At 40.6% G+C, this 26466-nt stretch overlaps 1 protein-coding gene across 10 annotated transcripts in view; it reads left to right on the forward strand.

The window, feature by feature from the left end:
- LOC105027157 (CSC1-like protein 2) overlaps window positions 1-26466 on the forward strand; it is a 299336-nt gene that overhangs the window by 251301 nt on the left and 21569 nt on the right. For all 10 annotated transcript variants that reach the window (XM_034294237.1, XM_034294244.1, XM_020044463.3 and 7 more), the window contains one exon: window positions 25590-25655. In XM_034294237.1, coding sequence (XP_034150128.1) covers window positions 25590-25655 — 66 coding nt within the window. The remainder of the gene's footprint in view (window positions 1-25589; window positions 25656-26466) is intronic.

A 26466-nucleotide genomic window follows, 5' to 3' on the forward strand; every position in this document is an offset into this window, starting at 1 on the left:
CCGCTCAGCATATGCTGCTATAACTCTTCACAGTACTCACGGAACCGTATCCGTTGCCACAATAACATGAAAAGCCTCCTCAGTTGTGTCGAAGGAGAAATCCTTATTGTTGTAGGTGAAGCGGAGGGTCGCCGGGTATTGCATCCTGAACCTGACGTTCTTGGAAATCTGCTTTTGGCACAGATCATTGAAGCACCTCCGTTGCTGCAGGACATTTTGCGGGATGTCCTGACGAATGGAGATCCTGGCCCCTTTGTTTTCGAGCTTCTGTTTCGCACCAAACGCTAATATCTTCATTTTTTCCGCCGGGTAATGAAGCTTCATGACGACTACTTGGGGCATCCCGGGTTTAAGTCGACCGAGACCTCTGTGCCACCTGTCCAGTCGGATCCTGCCTTTCTTGGTTTCCATGTGAAGAAGTTAAGGCAGCCAGGTTTCAAAGAAATGGATCGCATTGCTCCCTTCAATCCCTTCTTTGACACCAAAAAGCCTGATATTATCCTTCCGGGATCTTGCCTCCTGGTCATCCATGCGGTAAGTAAATTTTTTGTGTCTGCCAGCCTGCCTTCCAAATCAGCAATGATGTCCTCAGCCAAGCCACTCTCTTCCTTTTGCGTACATATAACACGGGTTCACACAATGTCATGCAATGCATATGCCAAAGTCTTTTTCTGCGTGCAGTTGGGACGCGATCTCCTCCCATTAATAATAATGGTCAATAAAATAATTTCATTGACACTCACCAACTGTAACCTATTTGACACCATCATCGAGGCACGGATTTCCCGAAGATTGACTAATTGTTTAAAAGCGTAGATTGACTTTTTTCTTGAAAGAACGTCAAAGGGTAAAGGTTAAACTTTAATATCGCATTTATTCACCATAGTTCTTAATGGGAGGAGATCGCGTCTGCACTGCACGCAAAAAGGGACTTTGGCGTATGCATAGCACAAATTTGTGAAGTGTGAACCCATGTTATATGTACGCAAAGGGAAGAGAGTGGGTTGCCTCAGCACTAGAAATGCGGTTTTCTACCTCCTCAATACGCTGCAATTCACTTTCCAGCTAGGCCATGATGATATCCACCTTGGACATCTTCTCTTCCATGACGGCCGCAACTTTAGCTGTAGTCTCCGCCGCTACCGCAGCTACAAGGATAGCTCCTGCTACCTTGCCATCTTTAGCAGGATCTGCACTGTCGACTTGCTGGCTAGTAGCTCTCTGGGCCGATACTTTTGCGGTCTTGTTTGTCGGCATTTCTCGGCCAGAGATGTTCATCGACCACTCACGTTTCAATATATTAAGTATGGCTACAAATATGACTCTTAAAATATAAGTTTGTGGATAATTATGCCGGGAGCTTACTGGCCTCGATCCTCTCAGTAAGACGTCATCACCGGAACCCTCAAATGCCATTTTATTAGAAACGTAAAAAAAAAAAAAGATGAATGAATCATTGATGGGTTATCCTTAACGTGTAGCCTATTGCCTGTTTAACAAACTAAACTTCCTTCATGTAAACATGCCATGTAAAACACTTGAATTATATTTTTGCTGGGGTCTACTGTGGCATATTGTACTTAATCAAATAAATCTGGTGGAAAAAGTAATTTATTATTTCTTTTATTTGTATTTTATTTTTATTGATAAAGTGTGAACCATATGCGGTCTTCAGGAAATATATGTGCAGAGAAGTGGCGTCAATGCCGCGATAAGTAATGTACTTGGTAAAAGGCTTGAATAACAGCAGTTTTAGGCTGGTGGCGATGTTCTCACAGACGATGTTCCCATTTTTATTTCACCGATCATCATTGCTCATACATACATACATGTACCAAAATCATCTTTTTTATTTTTAACAATATTTTTTAAACCCAACCACGATACAATCAACCCAGCAATAATGTGTGGTTGACCCAGGCGTTGTTTGTTCCTTCAAAATAGTGGATTACAAACCTTGTGTAAAACACAGGATGTTTTTCAACCAGCATATACTATAGTTACTATGGGCCGATCTGATCTTAAGTGCACTGAGCTGGAGGACAGCGTATTCCGTGGTTGGGTAGCCTATAACTCCACTGCCAGCTGTTCAAATGAACAATGAAACTGAATGGATCAGTCGTTCACAGGTCTTTTTTACTTAATCAAACACTAATTTGATATGTTTATCATTCTCATCTTCATCCGCTTATCCGGTATCGGGTTGCGGGGGCAGCAGCTCCAGCAGGGGATCCCAAACTTCCCTTTCCCGAGCCACATTTTCCAGCTCTGACCGGGGGATCCCGAGGTGTTCCCAGGCCATTGACGAAATATAATCTCTCCACCTAGTCCTGGGCCTACCCCGAGGTCTCCTCCCAGTTGGATGTGCCTGGAACACCTCCCTAGGGTGACGTCCTGGGGGCGTCCTTACCAGATGCCCGAACCACCTCAACTGGCTCCTTTCGACGCAAAGGAGCAGCGGCTCTACTCCGAGTTCCTCACGGATGGCTGAGCTTCTCACCTTATTCCTAAGGGAGAAGCCTGCCACCCATTTCAGCCACTTGTACTCGCAATCTTGTTCTTTCGGTCATGACCCAGCCTTTATGACCATAGGTGAGGGTAGGAAGTAAATTTGACCTGTATATCGAGAGCTTTGCCTTCCGGGTCAGCTCTCTTTTCGTCACAACGGTGTGGTAAAGCGAATGCAATACCGCCCCCGTTGCTCAGATTCTCCGGTCAATCTCCCACTCCATTGTCCCCTCACTCGCGAACAAGACCCTGAGATACTTGAACTCCTTTACTTGGGGTAATGCCTCATTCCCTACCCGGAGTTGGCACTCCATCGGTTTCCTGCTGAGAACCATGGCCTCAGATTTAGAGGTGCTAATCCTCATCCCAACCGCTTCACACTCGGCTCCGAACCGGTCCAGTGAGTGCTGAAGGTCACAGACCGATGATGCCATCAGGACCACATCATCCGCAAAAAGCAGCGATGAGATCCCCAGCCCACCGAACTGCAACCCCTCCCCACTCCGACTATGCCTCGATATCCTGTCTATAAAAGTTACAAACAGGATTGGTGACAAAGTGCAGCCCTGGCAGAGGCCAACCCCCACCTGGAACGAGTCTGACTTACTACCGAGAACCCGAACAAAGCTCTCACTTTGGACGTACAGGGATTGGATAGCCCTCAGAAGGGACCTCCTCACCCCATACTCCCGCAGCACCTCCCACAGTATCTCCCGGGGGACCCGGTCATAAGCCTTCTCCAGATCCACAAAACACATGTAGACAGGATGGGCATATTCCCAGGCCCCCTCCAGGATCCTTGCAAGAGTAAAGAGCTGGTCGGTTGTTCCGCGACCAGGACAGAATCCGCATTTTTCCTCTTCAATCTGAGGTTCGACTATCTGCCGAACCCTTCTTTCCTTTCATGACAATCAATAATAAACATATACACATTCATTTGTTGTACCATGCGTCCAATTATCATTACAAATATGTCTTTATAATCTATCAATCTATTTTTCTTTGCAAACGTAAAACGTAAAAACTGCTGTATGGTCTTGGCCACCATCTTTATGTAGAGTCACATTAAAAGATATTATCAAATATTTGCAAAATGTGAGGGGTGTACTCACTTTTGTGAGATTCTGTAAGTGTTGAATAAAAGTAAACATACCGAATGCGAAAGTGCAAAAATCTCAAAGAAAGAAAACAGTGCTTTAAACTATTTACAATTAATGAGCAAAGTCACCTCTATTTAATGTTGCCATTGAGGAAAACAAGCTCATCTCTGTCACAATTTGTCCAGCTTTCACTTCACAGAGGTGATTATACACGTCTGCATGTGTTTTCCACCATGCCAGGTGGTCATCTGTGTGGGGGATAAGGGGCTTGGCCAGGTAGGCCCTTATTTCTATCATGGCCTCAGAGCTGGTGTTTCTTGAAGTAGGCCTGGCTCCCCTGCTGGCCACTGTCTCATCGAAGTCCTCCCAGAAACTAGCCCCCCCACTTGCAGCAGGAACATCTGCTTTATCCCCTGCTTGGATGTTAACAAATGCAGTTTTTTTTACCTAGGGTACAAAAGGGTTGCATCTGCCAATCTCCCATTAAATTCCACCATGCCAAAGGGCCTGTTAAGCGGATTGGCCAAGCAGTGAACCAATTTCTGGATTGGCTCATGGATGGAGGGTGTCCTCGGTCTCCTTGCCATGATCGTCTTTTGCCATTAACCCTGTAACACCAATTGTATCATATTTGTTTCTGAGACCTCTACGTCGTCAACATGATCAATACTTTTGCTAAAAACCTGTTGTATGCAATCTGATACGTCTTCTTCCCCCTGGTGGATAGTCCTTGCACTGCAGGCAATAGCGGGCTTTTTGAATGACCGATCAAAAATGTCTGCTTTCATATAGCGACACACCCATTTTTGATAGGGAACTCTTTGCTAATTTAGAAAAAGTTACAGAAAGAATACATTTTTTTATTGTTAATAATATTTTAATATGAATGTTTACTGTATTGAAGCAACATATAATTACATAATATTTTATACCCATTTTTACAGTAAAATCATGTTATGTGTGTATCAAATATGATACAGCAGGTGTATATAAGGTAGTAAATCCCTCAATCGTCATTGCATTGTATTTCATGATGCAATCTGCCATAATGCCAAATACACAATTTAGATTTTTTTAATAAAACTAATGAAACATTGGATATATTTAAGATATATTTACAGTGGAAATTGAGATATGTTGTAATGTTGTAGTTGTGGTGTAGTGTTGGTTAAGGAACCAGGCGCAGGCATTTCTCTCGTTCGTGGGGTTTAATCAAAAAACAAACAAAACCGAACACGAACAGACAATGATAACTAATATACTGTATGAAAAGAAAGGTGCGCGACAACACATCTTAACAACTAATATCCAAAGAGTACACACAAGCAACACTCACCTGCACACGAACAGACATAACAGCAACAATGATCCACAATGTGGGGAGCAGAGGGGAAACATTTAAACACATACAAATTAGCTCAATTGGGACCTGGTGTGGAAGATAGAAAACATGTGACAGTCCGGGATGTGTTCGTGTGATATGGGAACTTAAGGTGCACGGAACGGTGGCGCTGCTGCTCACCTAACCGTGACATATAAAAAGGTGAGAAATGGTTCCAGTTGTAAAAAAAAAAGTACCAAACCAACTGAAATGGTCCAAATGCAATAAACAATGTCTATTTGGTAATCTAAAAAAAATATTGTAATGATCAATAAATTGCCATAAATGCCTGATGAATCAAATATGATTACAAAAAAAATAGCATATATGTAAATTATATATTTTTAAAAAAAGTGATATTTTCTCAAAGGGTCTATTAAACACTTCAATTTGAAAGTTTAGAATTTTCAAGCTACTATTTGATGTGTCAGGCTTTACAGAATTAAAATGGCTTTGGATTCTGTCACAAACCTGTAAAAATACATAAATACAGTGGGGAGAACAAGTATTCGATACACTGCCGTTTTTGCAGGTTTTCCCAAAAAGCATGTAGAAGTCTATAATTTTTATCATAGGTACTCATCAACTGTGAGTGACAGAATCTGACGGAATCTAAAACAAAAACCTCATGCAATAAAATGCAAATTAATTATAAAAAAATCATACAATGGGATTTTTGTTTTAGATTCCGTCTCTCATCTATGCATCGATTGGTATACATTACATACCTCTCAGCGCTCACTTCCACTGTGACTTCTTCAAATGGTTTCAAAATCTCACAGGCCTCAGTGATCAGCTCCCACTCCTCTTATCCAGAGAGGGATTCATAAGTGCCATGGTAGAGATGATGGATTCTTTATGTCGTTGAACCTTTTTAGTATGTAGTATGAAGAGTTCCATCTTGTTGCACATCCTGTATTACTTTAAGATCTGCTTGCCCGATTAGCCTGATAGCCTTCAGTTTTTGAGCAGCAGCAGTGCTCCTATGTACATTCTCAGCCACAGCTTTAATTTTTAGCACTATGTCCTGAATATTATTCAGGCCCACTCTCACCACAAGGTTAAGTGTATGAGCGAAGCAAGGAAACTGGGCCCATCTCAGAAAGCCCAGTGCACTTTCCCTGCATTGTCACTTACACAAGAGCAGCATCAACCTTGCTCTGTTTTAGAGGCTCAATTGGCCTTCAAACAAAATCTCTCATTTATGCTTGCTGTGGTGTAGTCCATGGTCTGACTACTGGATAATTATCAGGTCTTGATGTTGTAGTTAGAGTGGATCTTGTGGCAGGCACTGAGCTGGTCCCATCTGAACCTGCTGCTTCTACAGTGCCATCTTCTTCAATCAATCAATCAATCAATCAAATGTATTTATAAAGCCCTTTTTACAACAGCAGTGCTTTTATAAAAGGCCGAAATTTAGGAAGAAACCTAGAGAGGAACCTAGAGGGGTGACCAGTCCTCTTCTGGCTGTGCCAGGTGAAATTCTAAGAGTCCAATTGGAATAATAAATGCATGTGGGCTAAATCCAGAGTCAATTAAAATTTAGACCTGGTCAGAAGCATGACCAGATGGACAAGGACAGGGACAACACAGGGGAGGAGGTGTCAGCACAGTGGCAGCTGAAATCGTCATGTATCGTCTTGATCTGCAGCACAACAAGGAGGACTTTGGACAGGGACAGCAGCGGGCCCCCCAAACCAGGTACTCCGCAGGTATGGACCAGGACCTCATGTCCTCCTAAAGTTTAAAACAGGAGGAGACTGGGAAAATTCAGAAAATGCATTCCTCATGTCAACAACGATTTATAGTGGAGAAGGAGAACTTAGTGGGGAAGGAGAACTGACCCTACTCCCCCAGCACAATAATATTGCAGCGTAAGATCATGGGACTGAGACGGGGGGTCCGGGTACACTGTGGCCCTACCCAGGGGAGACCCCAGACAGGGAAACAGAAAAACAACCCACCCACATTGTCAAGCATCAACCAAAGGGACACCCTCCAACCACAACCACCCTGAATGAGGGCCGAGTATTGCCAGCAGAGTACAGCCCAATTGCACAAGTGCGCAACAGAGAGACAACAACAAGCCAGTGACTCCTCCCCTAAAAAGCATTGGAGGGAGGGCATCCCAGTAGCGACGTGAGCCCACCTGGCAAGACAGCAATGGTGGACAGTATCAAGCCTTCTGGTCACCTTCACGACCCTGGGCCAGGCTACACCAAATCATAAACCGTGCTGTAGAGATGAGTTTTTAGTAGACACTGAAAGTGTGCACTGAGTTTGCATTTCTAACCTTAATTGGCAGATCATTCCACAGTAGTGGAGCTATGAGAAAAGGCCCTGCCTCCGACTGTTGGTTTAGAAATTCTAGGTACAATTAAAAGGCCTGCATCTTGCAATCGTAAGTTACGTTTAGGTATGTATGGCTGGATCATTTCAGCAAGGTGAGTAGGAGCAAGTCCATGTATTGATTTATAGGTTAACAATAAAACCTTAAAATCAGACCTAACTCTGACAGGCAGCCAGTGTAAGGACGCTAGTACAAGAGTAATGTGTTAAATTTTTGTTTTAGTTAATTTGTTTGTTAGGGTAACCGTAAAGAAGAGCATTGCAGTAATCTAGTCTAGAAGTAAAAAAAGCATGGAATTGTTTTTCTGCATCAGTTTTTGATAGAAAGTTTCAGACTTTTGCAATGTTTTGAAGATGAAAATAAACAACTCATGAGAAATATTTTATATGTTATTCAAAGGAGAAGGGTCAAGGGTAACGCCAAGGTTTCTTACAGTTTTTTGGGATACGACTATGTAGCCGTCGAGGTTCACAGAGATCTGCTAACAACGCTCTTTGTTTCTTGGGTACTAAAACAAGCCTTTCTGTTTTTCTTGAGTTTAAGAGCAAGAAGTTCTCTGTCATCCTCTTCCTAATATCTGAAATGCATGCTTCCAAAGTAGCTAATTTTGGGGCTTCTCCATGCTTCATTGAAATATATACCTGCGTGTCATCAGCATAACAGTGAAAATTTACATTGTGATTTCGGATAACATCGCCCAGAGGCAGCATATATAGTGAGAACAATAATGGGCCCAGAACTGAGCCTTGAGTAACACCAAAGCATACCTTTGACTTGTCAGCTATTTTTTATGAGTTTGGTAAACATCCGGAGGAAAGGGAGCAATGTATTATGTTCAACATTGGCTGACCTAACATAGGGAATAGCTCCTTAAGTAATTTTGTTGCAATCGGGTCTAGCTGACAGTTTGTGCGTTTAGAACTCATTACAAATTTAGTGAATGTGTCAAGCAATACGGTATAAAAAAGTTCAAGTGTCCCCATGGACACCTGGTCAGGGAGGTTCAGGACATTCTCAGGACAACTGAGATTTTGAGGACCATAACTATTTAAGAGGAGTCAGTTATTTGTTTTGAAATGGTGATGATCGTTTCATCAAAGTAGTTCATGTATTCATTTTAGCTGAAGTGCTTTGCTTTTTTGTTAACTTTGCAATTGTATCGAAGAGACATTTTGGATTGTTTTTGTTCACCTCAATCAGGTTGGAGAAATAAGCTGATCGAGCAGACGTGAGTGATTTTCGGTATTGTAGTGTACTGTCTATCCAGGGTAGTCTGAATACTTCCAACTTCGCTCCAATTTTCTTGAGGCTTGCTTAAGTGCTCTAGTGTTGGCTGTGTACCAGGGAGCAAGTTTCTTGTTGCGTATTTCTTTTGTTTTTAGTGGTACAACCGTATCTAAATTATTTTGCAGTGTTGAGTTTAGATTCTTGATTTGATCGTTTGCGGATTTATTTACTCTGTCGTTGATGAGCGAACTTGTAAGAATATCAAGGAATTTATTTGTAGTCCGAAAATGTATAGTACGGCTTTTGAAACTCATTGTTTGCGGAGCAAGTGGATTTCTTGTTTTATCTGTAAATGTAATAAGACATTGATCCGATAATCCATGATTTTGGGGGGAAATTATTAGATCTACAATATGTATTTCTTGTGACAGGACTAAATCTTAGTTGTGATTGTGGCAGTGTGTTGGACCTGAGAAATGTTGGACAAAACCCATTCATTCAATTATGGCTTCAAAGGCTTTTTGAAGAGGATCATTGGACTTTTCCATATGAATATTGAAAATGTGAATACTATCTGCCATGACTACAAGGTTGGACAAGAGTTCTGGAAACTCATTGAGGAACATTGTGTATGGCCCGGGGGGCCTGTAAATAGTTGCTATGTAGAACGATTTATCGGCCTGGTTAACTTTCATGAGTAAAACTTCAAAAGAATGAAAATCAGTGATTTGAGAGTAAATGTATATTTACTGTCATAAATATTAACAACACCCCCTCCTTTTCGGGATGCACGAGGGATATGGTCACTAGTATAGCCTGGAAGAGAGGCCTCATTTAGGGCAGTGAATTCATCATGCTTTAGCTTCGTTTCACATAAACCAATAACATCTACTTCATGATCAGAGATTAATTCATTTACTGCAACTGCCTTTGGAGCAAGAGATCTAACATTTAGGAGTCCCATTTTGAGATGAGAGGTGATACAGTCATTTTTATTTGTGTTAGAGGTGGAGGAAAGCTTTATCTTAATAAAGTTGTTTTTGTTAGCACTACCTTGTTTAACTTTTCTCAGCCTGGAACGAGTCACAGTGGCAATAGGTAAGTCTGTGCTAATTACTCTGGCTATGCTATGCTAGCAGGTTGCTAGCAGGTTGGCTAACAGCCTGCAGCCTGACCTGCACCCATCTCATGGTGAGGCTATAGGAGTGAGACCCCTGTCAATGTTCCTAGATAAAAGTTGAGCACCAACTCCAGCTAGGAATCAGGCCTGGCCCTATTTCTGGAAGAGTCCCAAAAAGAAAGCAAGTTATCTACGAACTCTACCTCCTGCGACGGGCAGAACTCCACTTTGAGCCAGTGATTGAGTTGCGCAAGTCTGCTGTAGAGCTCGTCAATACCCCCAGCTGGGAGGGGGCCAGAGACAATAAGTCGATGCCGACACATCTTTCTAACTAGTTTACACGCTGGTGCTATGTTCTGCTTTGTAACCTCTGACTGTTTCATTCTAACGTTGTTGGTGCCAACGTGAATAACAATATCTCTGTACTCTCTACACTCACCTAAAGGATTATTAGGAACACCATACTAATAGTGTGTTTGACCCCCTTTCGCCTTCAGAACTGCCTTAATTCTACGTGGCATTGATTCAACAAGCTGCTGAAAGCATTCTTTAAAAATGTTGGCCCATATTGATAGGATAGCATCTTGCAGTTGATGGAGATTTGTGGGATGCACATCCAGGGCACAAAGCTCCCGTTCCACCACATCCCAAAGATGCTCTATTGGGTTGAGATCTGGTGACTGTGGGGGCCATTTCAGTACAGTGAACTCATTGTCATGTTCAAGAAACCAATTTGAAATGATTCGAGCTTTGTGACATGGTGCATTATCCTGCTGGAAGTAGCCATCATGGTGGTCATAAAGGGATGGACATGGTCAGAAACAATGCTCAGGTAGGCTGTGGCATTTAAACGATGCCCAATTGGCACTAAGGGGCCTAAAGTGTGCCAAGAAAACATCCCCCACACCATTACACCACCACCACCAGCCTGCACAGTGGTAACAAGGCATGATGGATCCATGTTCTCATTCTGTTTACGCCAAATTCTGACTCTACCATCTGAATGTCTCAACAGAAATCGAGACTCATCAGACCAGGCAACATTCTTCCAGTCTTCAACTGTCCAATTTTGGTGAGCTCGTGCAAATTGTAGCCTCTTTTTCCTATTTGTAGTGGAGATGAGTGGTACCCAGTGGGGTCTTCTTCTGTTGTAGCCCATCCGCCTCAAGGTTGTGCGTATTGTGGTTTCACAAATGCTTTGCTGCATACCTCGGTTGTAACAAGTGGTTATTTCAGTCAAAGTTGCTCTTCTATCAGCTTGAATCAGTCGGCCCATTCTCCTCTGACGTCTAGCATCAACAAGGCATTTTCGCCCACAGGACTGCCGCATACTAGATGTTTTTCCCTTTTCACACCATTCTTTGTAAACCCTAGAAATGGTTGTGCGTGAAAATCCCAGTAACTGAGCAGATTGGGAAATACTCAGACCGGCCCGCCTAGCACCAACAACCATGCCATGCTCAAAATTGCTTAAACACCTTTCTTTCCCATTCTGACATTCAGTTTGGAGTTCAGGAGATTGTCTTGACCAGAACCACACCCCTAAATGCATTGAAGCAACTGCCATGTGATTGGTTGATTAGATAATTGCATTAATGAGAAATTGAACAGGTGTTCCTAATAATCCTTTAGGTGAGTTTCTACTTGCCAGTTTTAGACTTCGCTAGCACCAGCCCCAGATTTGCAGCTATGTCGGTGGCTCTGCCACCCCCCCCAAACTATGGCCATGAAAGAGGTTATAGCTACAGTCCTTTTCGACATTGAAAGGGCCTATGATGCTATGTGGAGGGAAGGACTGCTGATTAAAATGCAAGGTATGGGTATTGGAGGGATGTTGTATAATTGGGTGTTGGATTTTTTGTTTAATCACTTCTTTCAGGTTAAAGAGGGGTCTGTCCTAACTGATGTGTATGGTGTGGACTGTGGTGTTCCACAAGGTAGTATGATTCATCCAATACTCTTCAATATTATGATAAATGATGTTTCAACATGTAGGCAGGGATATTGAAGTTTCGCTATATGCGGATGATGGAGCTATTTGGAAGAGGAGGAGAAATGTTGAGCTTGTCACTGCATCTATTCAAGAAGCTATATTGATTTTGGAAAGGTGGTCTGGGGACTGGATCTTCAGATTCTTGGTGGCCAAGTGGTGCTGTATATTTTTCTCTAGGAGGAAGATGGATCATAGTGTGCTGTTGTGTATATATATGGTCAACATTTGAGTAGAGTGACTAAGTTTAAATCTGGGTCTGTGGTTTACAGAGAGGCTTTCGTGGAGAGAGCATGTGGGAACACTTGTTACGAGGTGTAACAAGGTGCTGAAAGATATGCGGGCAGTGTCTGGGTATGAATGGGGAGCAGATAGACAGTCCCTTTTGGATATTTATTGAGCACTAATGAGGATGTCTATAGATTATGGGTGTATAGTGTATGGGGCAGCAGCGGATACATGGTTACGGAAGCTGGACAGATTACAATTTAGGTGATGAGACTGTGCTGGTACTTTTAAATAATCTCCGGTAGGGGCCTTGTTAGTGGAGGCGGGGTAGATGCCTCTGGACATTCGGCGTAAGAAACTGTCACTGCCGTATTGGGTTAGGTTGAAAGGATGTGGGGTCGGCCACCCTGCCGTTAGTGTATTTTAAGATTGTTCAGAGTATGGGACTGGACGAGGTAGGGGATTTGGGTGGACAGTTGGGAAGCAGGTGGAGGAGAGTGGTTTGGGGGAACTGGAAGTTGGCCCTGCTATAGTGACATGTGGGGTTCCGCCATGGTTGCTACCAGACCCCGTTGTGGATATGGATTTGGTGGAGCACAGGAAAGACTGGCTGGATGGGTGTGTGGTGGGGGAACAGGTGGATAGATATCTTAAGGATAGATATTATGCATATGTGAGGGTGTTCACGGATGGGTCAAAGGAACCGGTCAGTGGGCATGTGGGGGCCGGTGTACATGTTCCGGATTTTGGTAGTCGGCTGTGCCATCGGAAGTGGTGGCAATGGTTATTGCACTTCGGTGGGTGGAGGACGTGCAACCCAACAGGATTATGAAATGTACTGATTCCCTGTCTGTGTTGTGTAGTTTAGTTTCAGGCGAGTCTAATAAGAGTGACTTGCAGATGGGGTAGCAAAGAGGGCATAGGACAACTTAAATGTGATCAGTGTGACACTGGGGAAAGGTGAAGCCAAATGCAAGATCAGAAGGATTGTGATGGATGTCTGGCAGAGAAAGTGGAATGTGGGGCCCAAGTGGCAGCATTTATATGCCCTGCAGAGGGAGGGAGGTGGGCAGAGTTTTAAAGGTCAGGATAGGACGGAAGAGGTGGTGTTTGCCAGGCTGCGTATTGGTCACTATGCTGAATTTATCGTTGAGGTTGGTGGGCAAGCATGGTACTGGTTTATGTCCAGAAGTCTGGTTGAGGAAATGGTTAAGCATGTGTTGCTATATTGTAGGATGTATGAGGGCTTGAGGGAAAGGTTGACGTGTAGGGTTCTTGAGGTGGGCTGGGGATGGGGGGGTTTGGAGGGATTTTGGGGTTGGGGGACGGTCTGATGGAAGTTAGTAGGGCTCTATATAGTTTTCTTAGTGGTTCCGGGTTAAGTATGAGGATTTAGGGTCAAATGGGGAGGGGTTTTGATGTGTGTAGAGTTATATGATGTGATAGAGAACAAACCCCAGCGCATCTTGTATATTATGAACCTGGTTCGATTCCCCTCTCAGATGTTCCAAATGTTGTCTCAGAATTATTTATGCACTCTGTACTTTTCAGCCATCACACAACAATATGAATTATTCTCTAGTAATCTACAATAATCTTTGTACAAGAGTATACTTTAGTTCCTTTAATAAACTTTATGTTGCCCACATTATTTCAGCAAAAACGTAATGGCTCAGGTAAAAGTTACATTTGGAGACGATACAGAGCTGAAGTGAGTACCAGTAGGATATGTGGTTTTTGACCTTCAATATTTAGACCCCGGTTCCATTCTCCTCTCGGACGTTCCAATTTATGTCTCTCAGAAACATTTATCCACTCTGTACTTTTCAGTCATCGCACAACAATATGTATCCACTCTATAATACCATGAATCTCATACATTTATCCACTCTGTACTTTTCAGTCATCGCACAACAATATGTATCCACTCTATAATACCATGAATCTCATACATTTAAAATAAAGAAAAAAAACAGCCATGGAGTGATTTGAGACATAGTTTTCATTGTAGTTACTGTATAGTGGTTGAAATAATGATTGCGTCCCCGGTCTTCAAGGAAGAGAGTAATTCAATTATGTATTGCAGCATTTGGTCACTCAACCTCAAAGACACTTCCAGTTGTCTTCTAATTATAGACATCGCAGGACAGAATACACATCACAGTACTGTAAGCCCATTGGCTAATTACTGTAGCGCTTTGAATAAACGTGTCTTCCTGTGTACAGATAAACAGATGTTATTTTGTTATCTAAACATAAACAAGCATACATTCCCCCCTAACAAATATTTAAGTAAAAACATTACATGTTTCATAAAATATTTAAAGTGCAATTCAATTCCTAATGAAAAGAAAAGGTCACTTATGTTACAAATGACTAAGACAAAACAAAAAAAGGAGTATCTGACCAATGAGGTCTTATTGTTCCTCAAATGAAAAATGATTGTAATTAAGACACAATTAACACACGCCACTGACACATAGCTCAATGTATGACAGTCATCAATCCCTCCCACACATAAGATTATAAGGGTTGAGAAACATATTGACATCAACAGACATCAATCAGTTTTAACGGTGTTAGGCAGAAAATCAGACGAAAACATGACATCATGATTAAAAAAATTTCCCCAAAGTCCATTGAACAATCAAAACCCCCCTTGTCCGTATCATGATCCAATGCGGCAATATCATACAAAAGACTTGTGCAAATCCTGTTGTACCTTTGAAAAATTCGGAAAAATTTGACTTTTCATTGGGAAGGATTCACTATCCAAACATATCATGATAGCCGTCATAATGTCGATCATTAAGCATCATCACAAAATATGTTGAGATCCAATATTGGGATTGTCATCGTACAATGTTTTACTCACACACTCAGTTGTCTGTATCCAGTCGGTATCATCAGAAAAGGGGTTGTGATGTCCTGATCTGTCAAACATATAACTTCAAAACAATGATTAGTGTGGTTCAACAGTCCATCAGGCTTTAATCCACAGGGTTTTGTTCTGTCAACTCCCAACAATAAAGGCAATAGATCAGTCCTGAAAACGTGTGGATCTCAGAAGTTCCATCATTAGAGTGAAGCTTATACCCTATCAAGGCAAGTTTCCATAACAGTCTATGTCAAATTTCCTTTTCCATCCAGAACTAGCTTGGTTGATGTTTGGTTCTTTGTGCTATATTAATACCCGATAGCAACTTGCAGTGGAATAAGATTGTCAGAATTAACTTTGCTTAGCCAAATCAGAAATGGTTAGATCTATTCCACCATTAAAATGTTAGACCTTACATCAAACAAAACAATTCCAAATAAATTTAAAACATATCCTGTGAATGTATTAGACCAAAGAATCAGGCTGCAATCGTACACTGTTTACTGGGAGACAGAGCCACTGACGTAGCCGCAAATCTGGGGTTGGTAATAGCGAAGTCTAAAACTGGCAAGTATAGAGAGTACAGAGATATTGTTATTCACGTTGGCACCAACAACGTTAGGATGAAACAGTCTGTTGTTAGCATAGCGAGTGTAGTTAGTAGTTTTGCCTATTGCTACTGTGACTCGTTCCAGTCTCAGAAAAGTTAAACAAGGAAGTGCTAACAATAGCAACCTTATTAAGATAAAGCCTTCCTCCACCTCTGTCACAAATAAAAATGACTGTATTACCTCGCATCTCAAAATGGGCCTCCTAAATGTTAGATCCCTTGCTCCAAAGGCCGTTGCAGTAAATTAATGAATCTCTGATTTTCATTCTTTTGAAGTTTTACTCATGAAAGTTAACCAGGCTATTACATCGTTTTACATAGCTACTATATACAGGCCCCCCAGGCCATACACAATGTTTCTCAATAGTTTCCAGAATTCTTGTCTAACCCTGTAGTCATTGTGGATGGTATTCACATTTTTGGTGATTTCAATATTAATATGGAAATGTCCAATGACCCTCTTCAAAAAGCCTTTGAAGGCATAATTGACTCAATGGGTTTTGTCCAACATCTCTCAGGTCTCAACTGCCACGATCATACCTTAGATTTTCTTAGTCCTGTCACAAGAAATAGATATTTTAGATCTAATAATTTCCCACCAAAGTCCTGGAATATTGATCACTGTCTTATTACATTTACCGTTAAAACAAGAAAGCCACTTGCTCCGCAAACAATGACTTTCAAAAGCCATACTATAAATTATTGGACTACAAATAGATTCCTTGATATTCTTTCAAGCTTGCTCATTGATGAGAGTAAATAAATCCGCAAACTATCTAATCAAGGATCTAGACTCAACACTGTGAATTACTTTAGATAGGGTTGCACCACTAAAACATAAGAAATATGCAACAAGAAATGTGCTCCTTGGTACACAGACAATACTAGAGCACTCAAGCAAAATTGGAGTGAAAGTGGCGCACCACCAAGTTGGAAGTATTCAGACTAGCGTGGATAGACAGTACACTACAATACCGGAAAGCACTCACAAAGCTTATTTCTGATTGAGGTGAACAAAAACAATCCAAAATGTATCTTGGATACAGTTGCAGAGTTAACAAAAAAGCAATGGTCAAAAGGTGAAGTGGGTCTTCACTTTACCTATAATGAATACATTAACTTCTTTGATGAAAAGACCATCACCATTAGAAAACAAATAACTGACTCCTCTTTAAACAGTTACAGTGCCCAAAATCTCAGTTGTACTGAGAATGTCCTGAACATCCCGGACCTGGTGTCAATGGGGACATGTTTTTGATCCTGTATTCCTCGAAACGTTCACTAAATTAGTAATGAGTTCTAAACCCACAAAATGACAACTAGACCTCATTCCAACAAATTTACTTAAGGAGCTTTTTCCAGTGCTAGGTCAGCCAATGTTGTACATAATACATTGCTCTCTTTCCTCCGGATGTGTATCAGACTGTATCAGAAATATTCACATTATAGGCCAATAATGAACCTCCCGTTCCTCTCAGAAATCTTAGTAAAATGTGTTTCCCAACAACTGAATGCGTTCCTGAACACAAATTACATTTATGAATTGCTCCACTCCAATTTCAGATCCCCTCATAGCACTGAGACTGCATTCGTGAAGGTAACAAATGACCTTCTAACGGCCTCAGACAAAGGTTCCGCATTCGTCCTGTTGCTTCTTGATTGTAGCGCTGACTTTGACACTATTGATCACTTACTTTACTTAGAGAGACTGGTAACCCATATTGGGCTACATCGACATGTTCTACACTGGTTTAAATTTTAATTATCTGAAAGATATCAGTTCGTATATGTGGAAGGCATATCCTCTGACAAATCAAAGGTATGTTTTGGGCCCATTATTGTTCTCACTATATATGCTGCCTCTGGGTGATGTAATCCAGAATCACAATGTCAATTTTCGCTGTTGTGCTGATGACACAGTTATATATTTCGATGAAGCATGGAGAAGCCCCAAAATGAGTAACTTTGGAAGCATGTGTTTCAGATATTGTTTTTGCTTTTAAACTCAAGAACAACAGAAATGCTAATTTTAGGACCCAAGAAACAAAGAGCTTTGTTGGCAGATCTCACAGTGAACCTCGACGGCTGCAAGGTTGTATACCAAAAAACTGTAAGAAACCTCAGCGTTACCCTTAACCCTGACCTCTCCTTTGATGAACATATAAAATATATCTCAAGAGTTGCTTATTTTCATCTTCGAAAAATGTACGATTGCAAGATGCAGGCCTTTTAATTGTACCCAGAATTTCTAAACAAACAGCCGGAGGCAGGGCCTTCTCTCATAGAGCTCCACTAGCAAGCAAGCAAGCAAGTTTATTTATATAGAACACATCATTCATCGAAACAATTCAGTGTGCTTTACAATGAATAATGTATGAAAGTACAATAACATAAAAACAAATACTCAAATGAAAACATCAAAACAAATTAATAAATCATAATAATAAAAAATACAATAAAAAAACATAAGATACAAAATTTGATAAAAACATAAGAAGCTATAAGGTTAAACAGTGTAGTTAGGTTTATGTGCTCAGTCATAGCCACATGAGAAGATAATTTTTGTTTTAGATTCTGTCTCTCACCTATGATAAAAATGACAGACCTTTACATGCTTTGTAAGTAGGAAAACCTGCAGAATCGGCAGTGTATCAAATACTTGTTCTCCCCACTGAATGTCTTGGTGGTCGTGGTGATGGTACAGAGTCCTTGTTAGACTGTCTAGTTCTGATGTTCCGTCTAATACTAAAGAAACATGCAGAAACACGCAAAAACACGCACTGTGAAACACATTTCACAGTGGACATGAGTTCTTATACTATCTGCTTTATTGGGTTTGTAAGCTTGTTGACCATGACAAATAGATTGCGGGTACTGTTGATATTTTTGTTGAACATTCCCAATAAATGTTGCGGTATGGCCCTGCATAACTCATTATTAAAGCTACCAAGGCTTTGTTTATAGATGTCATAGTGAATTTGAAGTTTAGTTTTCCTCCACTAACATTCCGCTTTCCTACATTCTCTTTTCAGGGCACTTACCATCATGGTGGTTCTCCATGGTGTCAAGTACTGCAAAAGGTTATTTGTCTATCTAGGTTGTAGAATATTATGATGTAATTTACCAAGAATGATTTGTTGGCGAGAAATCTGATATTAAGAAAAGCCAGCTTAATAGATATAAGGGTTCCTGGACTAGTAGGTTGGCGTGTTACAGTTAACAGATTAGACAAGTTTATTTTATGGTTTGCATGCTCACGGTTCCTTCTATTTCTAATCAACACAGGAATAGAGATACTGGGTCCTAGCTTTTACTTAAAACAGTTGGCATTGCTATTTTCACAATAGCAGGGACCCAAAGCACATCACTGAATACATTCTGTGCTCTGTGGAAATAAAGGAAAAGGTTGTTGACGATGTGGCAGTTGTCTAAGCAATTGTTTTACACGAGGGGGAGAGGTGGGATGTGCCACTGCTGTGGAATGATTTGCCAATTAAGGTTAAAAATGCAGACTCGGTGCAAACTTTCAAGTGTCTACTAAAGACTCATCTCTTTAACATGGTCTATGATTAAGTGTAGTCTGGCCTAGGGGTGTGAAGATGACCAGAAAGGCTTGATACTGTCCACTCTTGCTGTCTCGCCAGGTAGGCTCTCATTGCCACTAGTATGCCTTTCCTTCAATGACATTCGGGGGTGGAGTTACTGGCTTGTTGTTGTCTCTCTGTGGCACACATTGTTCAATTGGGATGTACTCTGCTTGTAATACTCGTCCCTCATTCAGGGTGGTTGCGGTTGGTGGGTGTCCCTTTTGGTTGATGCTTGGCAATGTGGGTGTATTTCCTGCCTGTTGGACCCTGTCTGGGGCCTCCCCCAGATAGGGCCACAGTGTCACTGGACCCCCCTGTATCAGTGCCAAGGTCTTACGCTGCTATATTATTGTGCCGGGGAAGTAGGGTCAGTTCTCCTTCTCCACTATAAATCCTTGTAGATCTAAGATTTTCTAGATTTTCTAGATTTTCCCTGTCTCCTGTCCTGTTTTTAACTTAGGAGGACATGATGTCTTGGCCCATACCTGCAGAGTACCAAGCTTAAAAGACTCATTGCTGTCCCTGTCCTAAGTACTCTTGGTTGTGTTGTAGATCAAGACAATACCTGACAATTACAGCTGCCACTCTGCTGAAATCCCCCCTGCTTTCACTTCAAAAGTGACACCATGAGCGAAAGCAGAACAATGACAAATATGGCCACAGGAGGCGCCATCCTGAACCTGCACTGGCCATCATTTCAGGACGGACATGAAAAATAGAGAATTGGTGATAAGGAAGGATCTCAAATCCATTCAATAAGGAGCTGCATACTGAATATTCATCAAAAAACAAAGTGGAAATGTTAAAAACAAACACATTCAAAGACATCAATGAGCAACACGGTCGCTTATGCGAAGGAATTATAAAGCTTATGTCCTATTCTCAAATTTGACTTTACCTCAGTACCTTCACATTCTTTCAACTTCCTTCGTTAACTCAATTTTTTTTATTTAGTGTCCTACCCATCTAATATTGTTGCAGTTTGTAAAAATGCGCTTGTCATATCTACACAGCAACTCAATATTAGGATGGAAATTAAGAAAACCCATAAGAATGGTGATGCAGACAGCAAACAGATGTATGACATCACTAAAATCAAGGCACAATAAGTAATCCAAAGGACACTCAATGTAGGCCTTAAACACTGTTACATCAGTACCCTATTTGTTCATTATCAATTAAGTGGAGCGCAAGTCTCATCTCACTTTGTACTATGCCACTAAACATCCTCTGTATGGTCAATGAAGCCAAATGGCTCTGCTTGCTCAAGTAGAAGAATATTTGTCAATTACGATAAAAATCTAAATGACATTCTTAAATGTCGTTATGAGTTGTGATTGTATTGTAATGATATGAAGAATAAACTAGTTTTCCAATTCCTTTACAACAGTACTAGTCTAATCACTACACTTAGTAGTCTACCAAAAATTACGTCTCCACTTCCCGCAATAATGCAAATACCTGTCCATTCCATTACCATGGAAATAAGCAGTTGAAACAATGTTGAGCTCAAGCAAACCAATGATATCCTAGAAGACATGCAGAAAAAACTTAAACTGCAAATTGTAGAAAATATAAATAGGATATATATTATACATACATTATATATCTCTTTCGATTTTCTAATTATAATTTTTTTAATATTGTAGGCTAATTGAAAGTGTCGGGAGAAGACAAATAGAATATCATTTGCGCGGGCCAAAATAGCATTGACTATCTACATAATCTGCACAATACATGATGCGCACAACATAATGTTATAGTTATTATGAAGAATCGAGAGCTGTTACAGTTATTATGAAGAATCGACACATCAAATAGGCCTATTGTTAGCTAATATGGGACATAAAATACGCACTAATTGTATTGTATAGATTTTACAAAAAAAATTTTTTTCTCCAAACTGTCCATTGCAAGAATGCAATCTTAAATTAGGAAAACACCCATTATTTCCATCAGCCTATTATCGGTCTCCTCCCAAAGGATGTGCAAGAATAAACGTCTTAGAACCACTTGAATGTGCTTCACTGTCCACCAAAGGATGTGTCCTTAGGTCAGGGTCTTTGTGGTATCACGAAATATATATCCCTGCCGAACTGTATCTGTGACAATCTATCTGATACCCAAAACATCTGTCTGATTTGCTGTAAAATCAATACCCAATCAGCCTGATATCTAAAGTCGGCCATATCCAATCCGAAATATGCCAGGCATGAGGGATAATCAGATCTTAATTTTTGTCGGATAGCCTACGTTGGATTCCAGATAGAAATGTGTCCCAAAGATAAAAAGGCTGTACTAAATTGTTTTGAACTGTCTGGCAGTGGCCATTGACATTGCACCTGCATTTTATATTATAACTGGGCCAGTCTCAGATTTCTCATGGTCTACAATTTAATATTTTCATAGACATTCCTATTTTAACATAACAGGGAGCTGTTATTATGAATTATAAAGAAGACAAATAGAATATCATTTGCGCGGGCCAAAATAACATTGACTATCTACATAATCTGCACAATACATGATGCGCACAACATAATGTTATAGTTATTATGAAGAATCGAGAGCTGTTACAGTTATTATAAAGAATCGACACATCAAATAGGCCTATCCTTAGCAAATAAGGCACATAAAATGCGCATGGAAGTGCTTGCACCCACAGGTCAGTACCAGTAAGAAATGAAATCTATTTTCACCCCTGATCCTCAGATAAGTGACTTGGAAAGATCTTTTGCCAGTCACCAAATTGTTCCTGACTACTTGTTTTATTTAACTGGTGGAGCGCATATCTATATTTTTTGGGGGATTTATTAAATCGGGTTAATTCGGGATAATTTTGGCCAGGATAATCGTGGGATGAAATGCTCATATCGTCCCACCCATACGTGAGATCCCCCACCACCCCCCACCCTTAGTGGAGGCCTTACGGAATAAAACATTATCAAAGCAATGAATGAATGCTATTTCTTGAATACCTATTAAAAATAATTCTAGCATGATAGCCTGTTTTGTCCTATCTCGAATGCTTATTAAAACATGCTATGTACCATCAAAGTGCTTTTCAAACTTCATATAATATTCAATTAAATAAGCTTGGCTATTAACGAGGAAAGTGATAAGTTCCAGACTCTTCCAGACAATCTTGTGATTGTCTTCGATTGGCCAGCTGGTCAAACAAAATGTCTCCTTTGTCTTCTTTCCCGCCTTACGAGTGTGGTCCTTTCTCGGCCATCTTAACTTTCTTTTGCTTTTTCTCTTCATACACTAAACAAAATTAGAAACGCAACACTTCTTTTTGCCCCCATTTATCATCACACCAAATACAGTGAAACTGCACATTTTAGAGTGGCCTTTTATTCTGGCCAGCCTGTGGCCAGTGGATGGATTATCTCAGCAAAGGCAAAGTGCTCACTAACACAGATTTAGACAGATTTGTGAACAATATTTGAGAGAAATAGGCCTTTTGTGAACATAGAGAATCTTAGATCTTTGAATTCAGCTCATGATAAATGGGGCCAAAAATAAAATAATTTTGCTCAGTGTATGTACCACACTTTCCATCGGTCCTCCATTCATGACTTTGTGTCCTATACGCGATATGATATTTAAACATAAACTCATCATGCCAGAGGCTGCAGTCCTCCTCCTGTCATATTTTGTACAACTGGATGGCATTATATTTTACTTGTACAAGTAATTGTATGACCGGCAAAAACATTATCACACGAAATACAGTTGAGCGCTTCAACACACCGGTCTACGCCCTACTCAGCTAGGACGGACTGTCCATTCCCACAGACAGGTTCTGCACGATCAAAATTAGGGGTACTAGGGCTTGTTCAACTACCAAACGCTTTTGGAATCTTGACAGTTCGTTATATGGCATAACTTTATGCCTCAATGTTCATTTGTATCCAAAACTCCTTCTGTTAGTCAGTTAGCAGTTAGCTAGTCAGCTCAGAACTTCCGTCAAAACAGTAGATCTTCAGTAGTATCTATAAGATTAACCATCCAGGTCACGGCACCATGCTGTTAGAAATCAGCCATTTTGTATAGTGGTTGAAATAATGATCACCTACGTGGTTGTCAAGGGAGAGAGTAATTCAGTTATTTATTGCAGCATTTGAAAGTCTATTGGGCATGATGTTACAGACACAGTCTTCATACATGATGTCTTACGAACTCAATCTCATCTCACTCAATCTCAAAGACACTTCCGGTTGTCCTCTACTTATAGACATCGCAGGACAGAATACACATCACAGTACCGTAAGGCCATTGGCTAATTACTGTCGCGCTTTGAATGAACGTGACTTCCTGTGTACAGACAAACCAATGTTCTTTTGTTATCTAAACATAAACAAGCATACATTCATATACTTCAACAATAGTTATTAGCTAGCCATCTACAATATTCTTTGTACAAGATTACACTTTAGTTTCCTTAATAAATGTTCTGTTGTCCACGGTTTATTTCTGTAAAAAAGTTTAGGTAAAAGTTGAATTCTCGCTGTTTAAATAGTGTAATGTTTAAAGACAGTCTGCCACATAGAAAACCGTGGATTGAAACCAACCAGGGACAAAAATATTCATCCCTTCTAATCACAGGCCAGCTGAAATAGGGTTGCCAGTTTCCTCTTCTGGTTTCAAGGTCTTTTTGTTTGGTTTTGTTTTGATTTCCTCTTCTTCGATTGGCCATCCTGACTACTAGCGGCACTGGGCATTTTTAAATAGCAAATAATATTTCTCTAGTGAGAGTATGTAGTGAGATGCTTCCTGTGCCATGCTTGGGCCCCAGAAATGCTGCTTGCAGCATAAACTCATACATTAACATGGGGAAGATAAGAGAACACACAAATCAATTGAGTGAAAAGTGTGTTGAGCTTCATAAGTCAGGGAATGGCTATAAAAAAAATAGCTACTCATCTGAAAATTGTGAGTAGCTACTGTTAGGCCAATATCTACTGTTAGGGCAATACTAAACAAGTTCAAAACAATTGGAACTGTTGCAAACTTGCCTGGAAAAGGACCCAAGTTTATATTGCCCCCACGCACAGTGGGGCAAAAAAATCCCCAAAGATTGCTGTTGGATATTTACGCTGTTGGAGTACCATCTTGGGCATCCATGATTCACAGGACAGTTATCCAGTGTCAGTCCATCTTAAATGAGCTTGTGCCCAGAGAAGGCAGCAGCATTTCTGAATATTGTTTATGGGTTTCTTGTTTGCATGGTAGAGTTTTAATTTGCATTTGTGCATGCAGCGACATTCTGTGTTCACAGACACTGGTTTTCAGAAGTGTTCCTGAGCCCATTCAGTGATGTCCACTACAGAATTGTGTCTGTTTTTAATGCGGTATGGCCTGAGGAACCGACGATCACGGCCATCCAATATTGTTTTTTGGCTTTGTCCCTTGTTTACAGAGATTTCTCTGTATTCTCTGAATCTTTTAATGATTTAATATACTGTAGATAATGAGATCCCAAAACTTTTTTTTTACGTTAAGAAACGTTATTCTTAATTTGTTGCACTATTTGCCTGCAGTCTTTCACAGAGACTGCGGGCAAATTTCCTTTTGAAAGATTCATCCTCTCTGGGGTGCTCTTTTTATAGACAGCAATGCACCCATAATAATTTGGTCTGTAGAAGCGGACGTCAAATCAGTACAACTTAACTATCTAATTTGGTCTTCTTGCAGAGGTTCAGTTTATCTTATCCTGTTTGTCTGGAATAAAATACTGCATTTCCCAAGCCCTTTGCAATTCAACATAAAAATGGCTAATAGTGGCAGTGCCTTGAAAGCAGTTAGTGTGATTTTGTTTAGGTGTTTACTTGAATTACATCCAAGGGGCATAAGATCTGACAGCTTGTAAAGGGGACAATAAAATCTGCCATATAGATATTTTAATACATTGATGATATTATGCTGTCAAAGGGACGAAACAACAACAAAAAATAACAAACTTTCAAATTATGCTGACCATAATCAGAATAATAAGAGTTTGCACTGGATAATCTTAGATTTGATGAACAAAAACAACAATTGTGTTATGGTGGAGACAGAAGGCAGTCCCTAGTGTGCTTTTTTCTGTTGTTTTGCAGCAAACCTAAGAGAGATTAGTAGAGATTATATAAGTGTCTTTCCTTGGCACATAAAAGTAAATAGAAATTATTTACAAACTGTTCAAAATCTAGAGAATTGTAGCCACAAGACACCAGATAGATTTCTTATATAACAAATTATATAATTTAATCAATGTATTACTGAATGTCTCACAAATTAGTTTGATATGGTTATTGAAGATTGCTGTAAAAAGTATACTAAATACAAAATCAACTGTTATTTGTATTTAGTCTTGTCTTGTGAAATGTTGTGTCTTTACCTTCAGTCTTCTAAATGTGTCCAAATGGTTGTTAAATACATTTCAATTTGGCCTCATACACATAGAATAATTCCAATGGGTTAAACACCAAAAAACACAAGTAAATTAAATCTTAGAAAACCTAAATAAAAAGGACAGAAGTCATAAATTTGAATAGTTAAGAATTGGACCAGATTTGGACCCAACAGAAAAGCTAATTCTTATTTTATTTTTTTGTTAATGCAGTTTGCATGTCTTCTTCCGCTGGCTGTTTGATAAGAGATTCCTTGATGAAGTCGCGATCAGATTTGAGTAAGTATTTGTTTAAAATAAAAATGTTATTTATTGTCAGATACAGGATATTTTCTGGTGAAAATACTGTAAGAATACATGCTTTCTCAACTCTACCCTAAATCTGGTTGTCATACACTGCTCAAATAAATTAACACTTAATTCACACATTGGGTCTCAATGAATGGAATACATGTGTAATTCGTTGAGAACAAAATGACGTTAAAATAGTTCATGGAAACCAACCAACTGAGGGCTGGATTCACACTCACACCAAAAATCGAAGTAAACAATTGAAATGACACTCTTCCAACTTGTGTGAATTTCATGACGGTAACTCGTAATGTGACTCAGTAGTATACATGGCCCCCACGTGCCTGTATTCCCTCCCAACAAAATCTGGGCATGCTTCTGATTAGATGGTGGATGGTGTTCTGGGGGATCTCCTCCTGGGTCAGGCCATCAGCGAGCTCCCGGACAGTCTGTGGCACCGATACATAATGTCCCAGAAGTTCTCAACTGGATTCAGGTCTGGGGAATGTCAGGGCCAGTCAATGGCATCAATACCTTCGTGATCCAGGAACTGCCTACACACTCTAGCCACATGAGGCTGGGCATTGTCCTGCACCAGGAGGAACCCAGGGTCCACTCCACCAATGTAAGGTCTGATGATGGGTCTGAGGATTTCATCCTGGTACCTAACAGCAGTCAGGGCACCGTTGGCTAGCATGTGGAGGTCTGTGCGACCTTCCAAGGATATGCTCCCCAAGACCATCACTGACCCACTGCCAAACCGGTTATGCTGGATGATGTTGCAGGCAGAATAACGTTC

Source organism: Esox lucius, chromosome 9, assembly GCF_011004845.1.
Source record: "Esox lucius isolate fEsoLuc1 chromosome 9, fEsoLuc1.pri, whole genome shotgun sequence".
Lineage (NCBI taxonomy): Eukaryota > Metazoa > Chordata > Actinopteri > Esociformes > Esocidae > Esox > Esox lucius.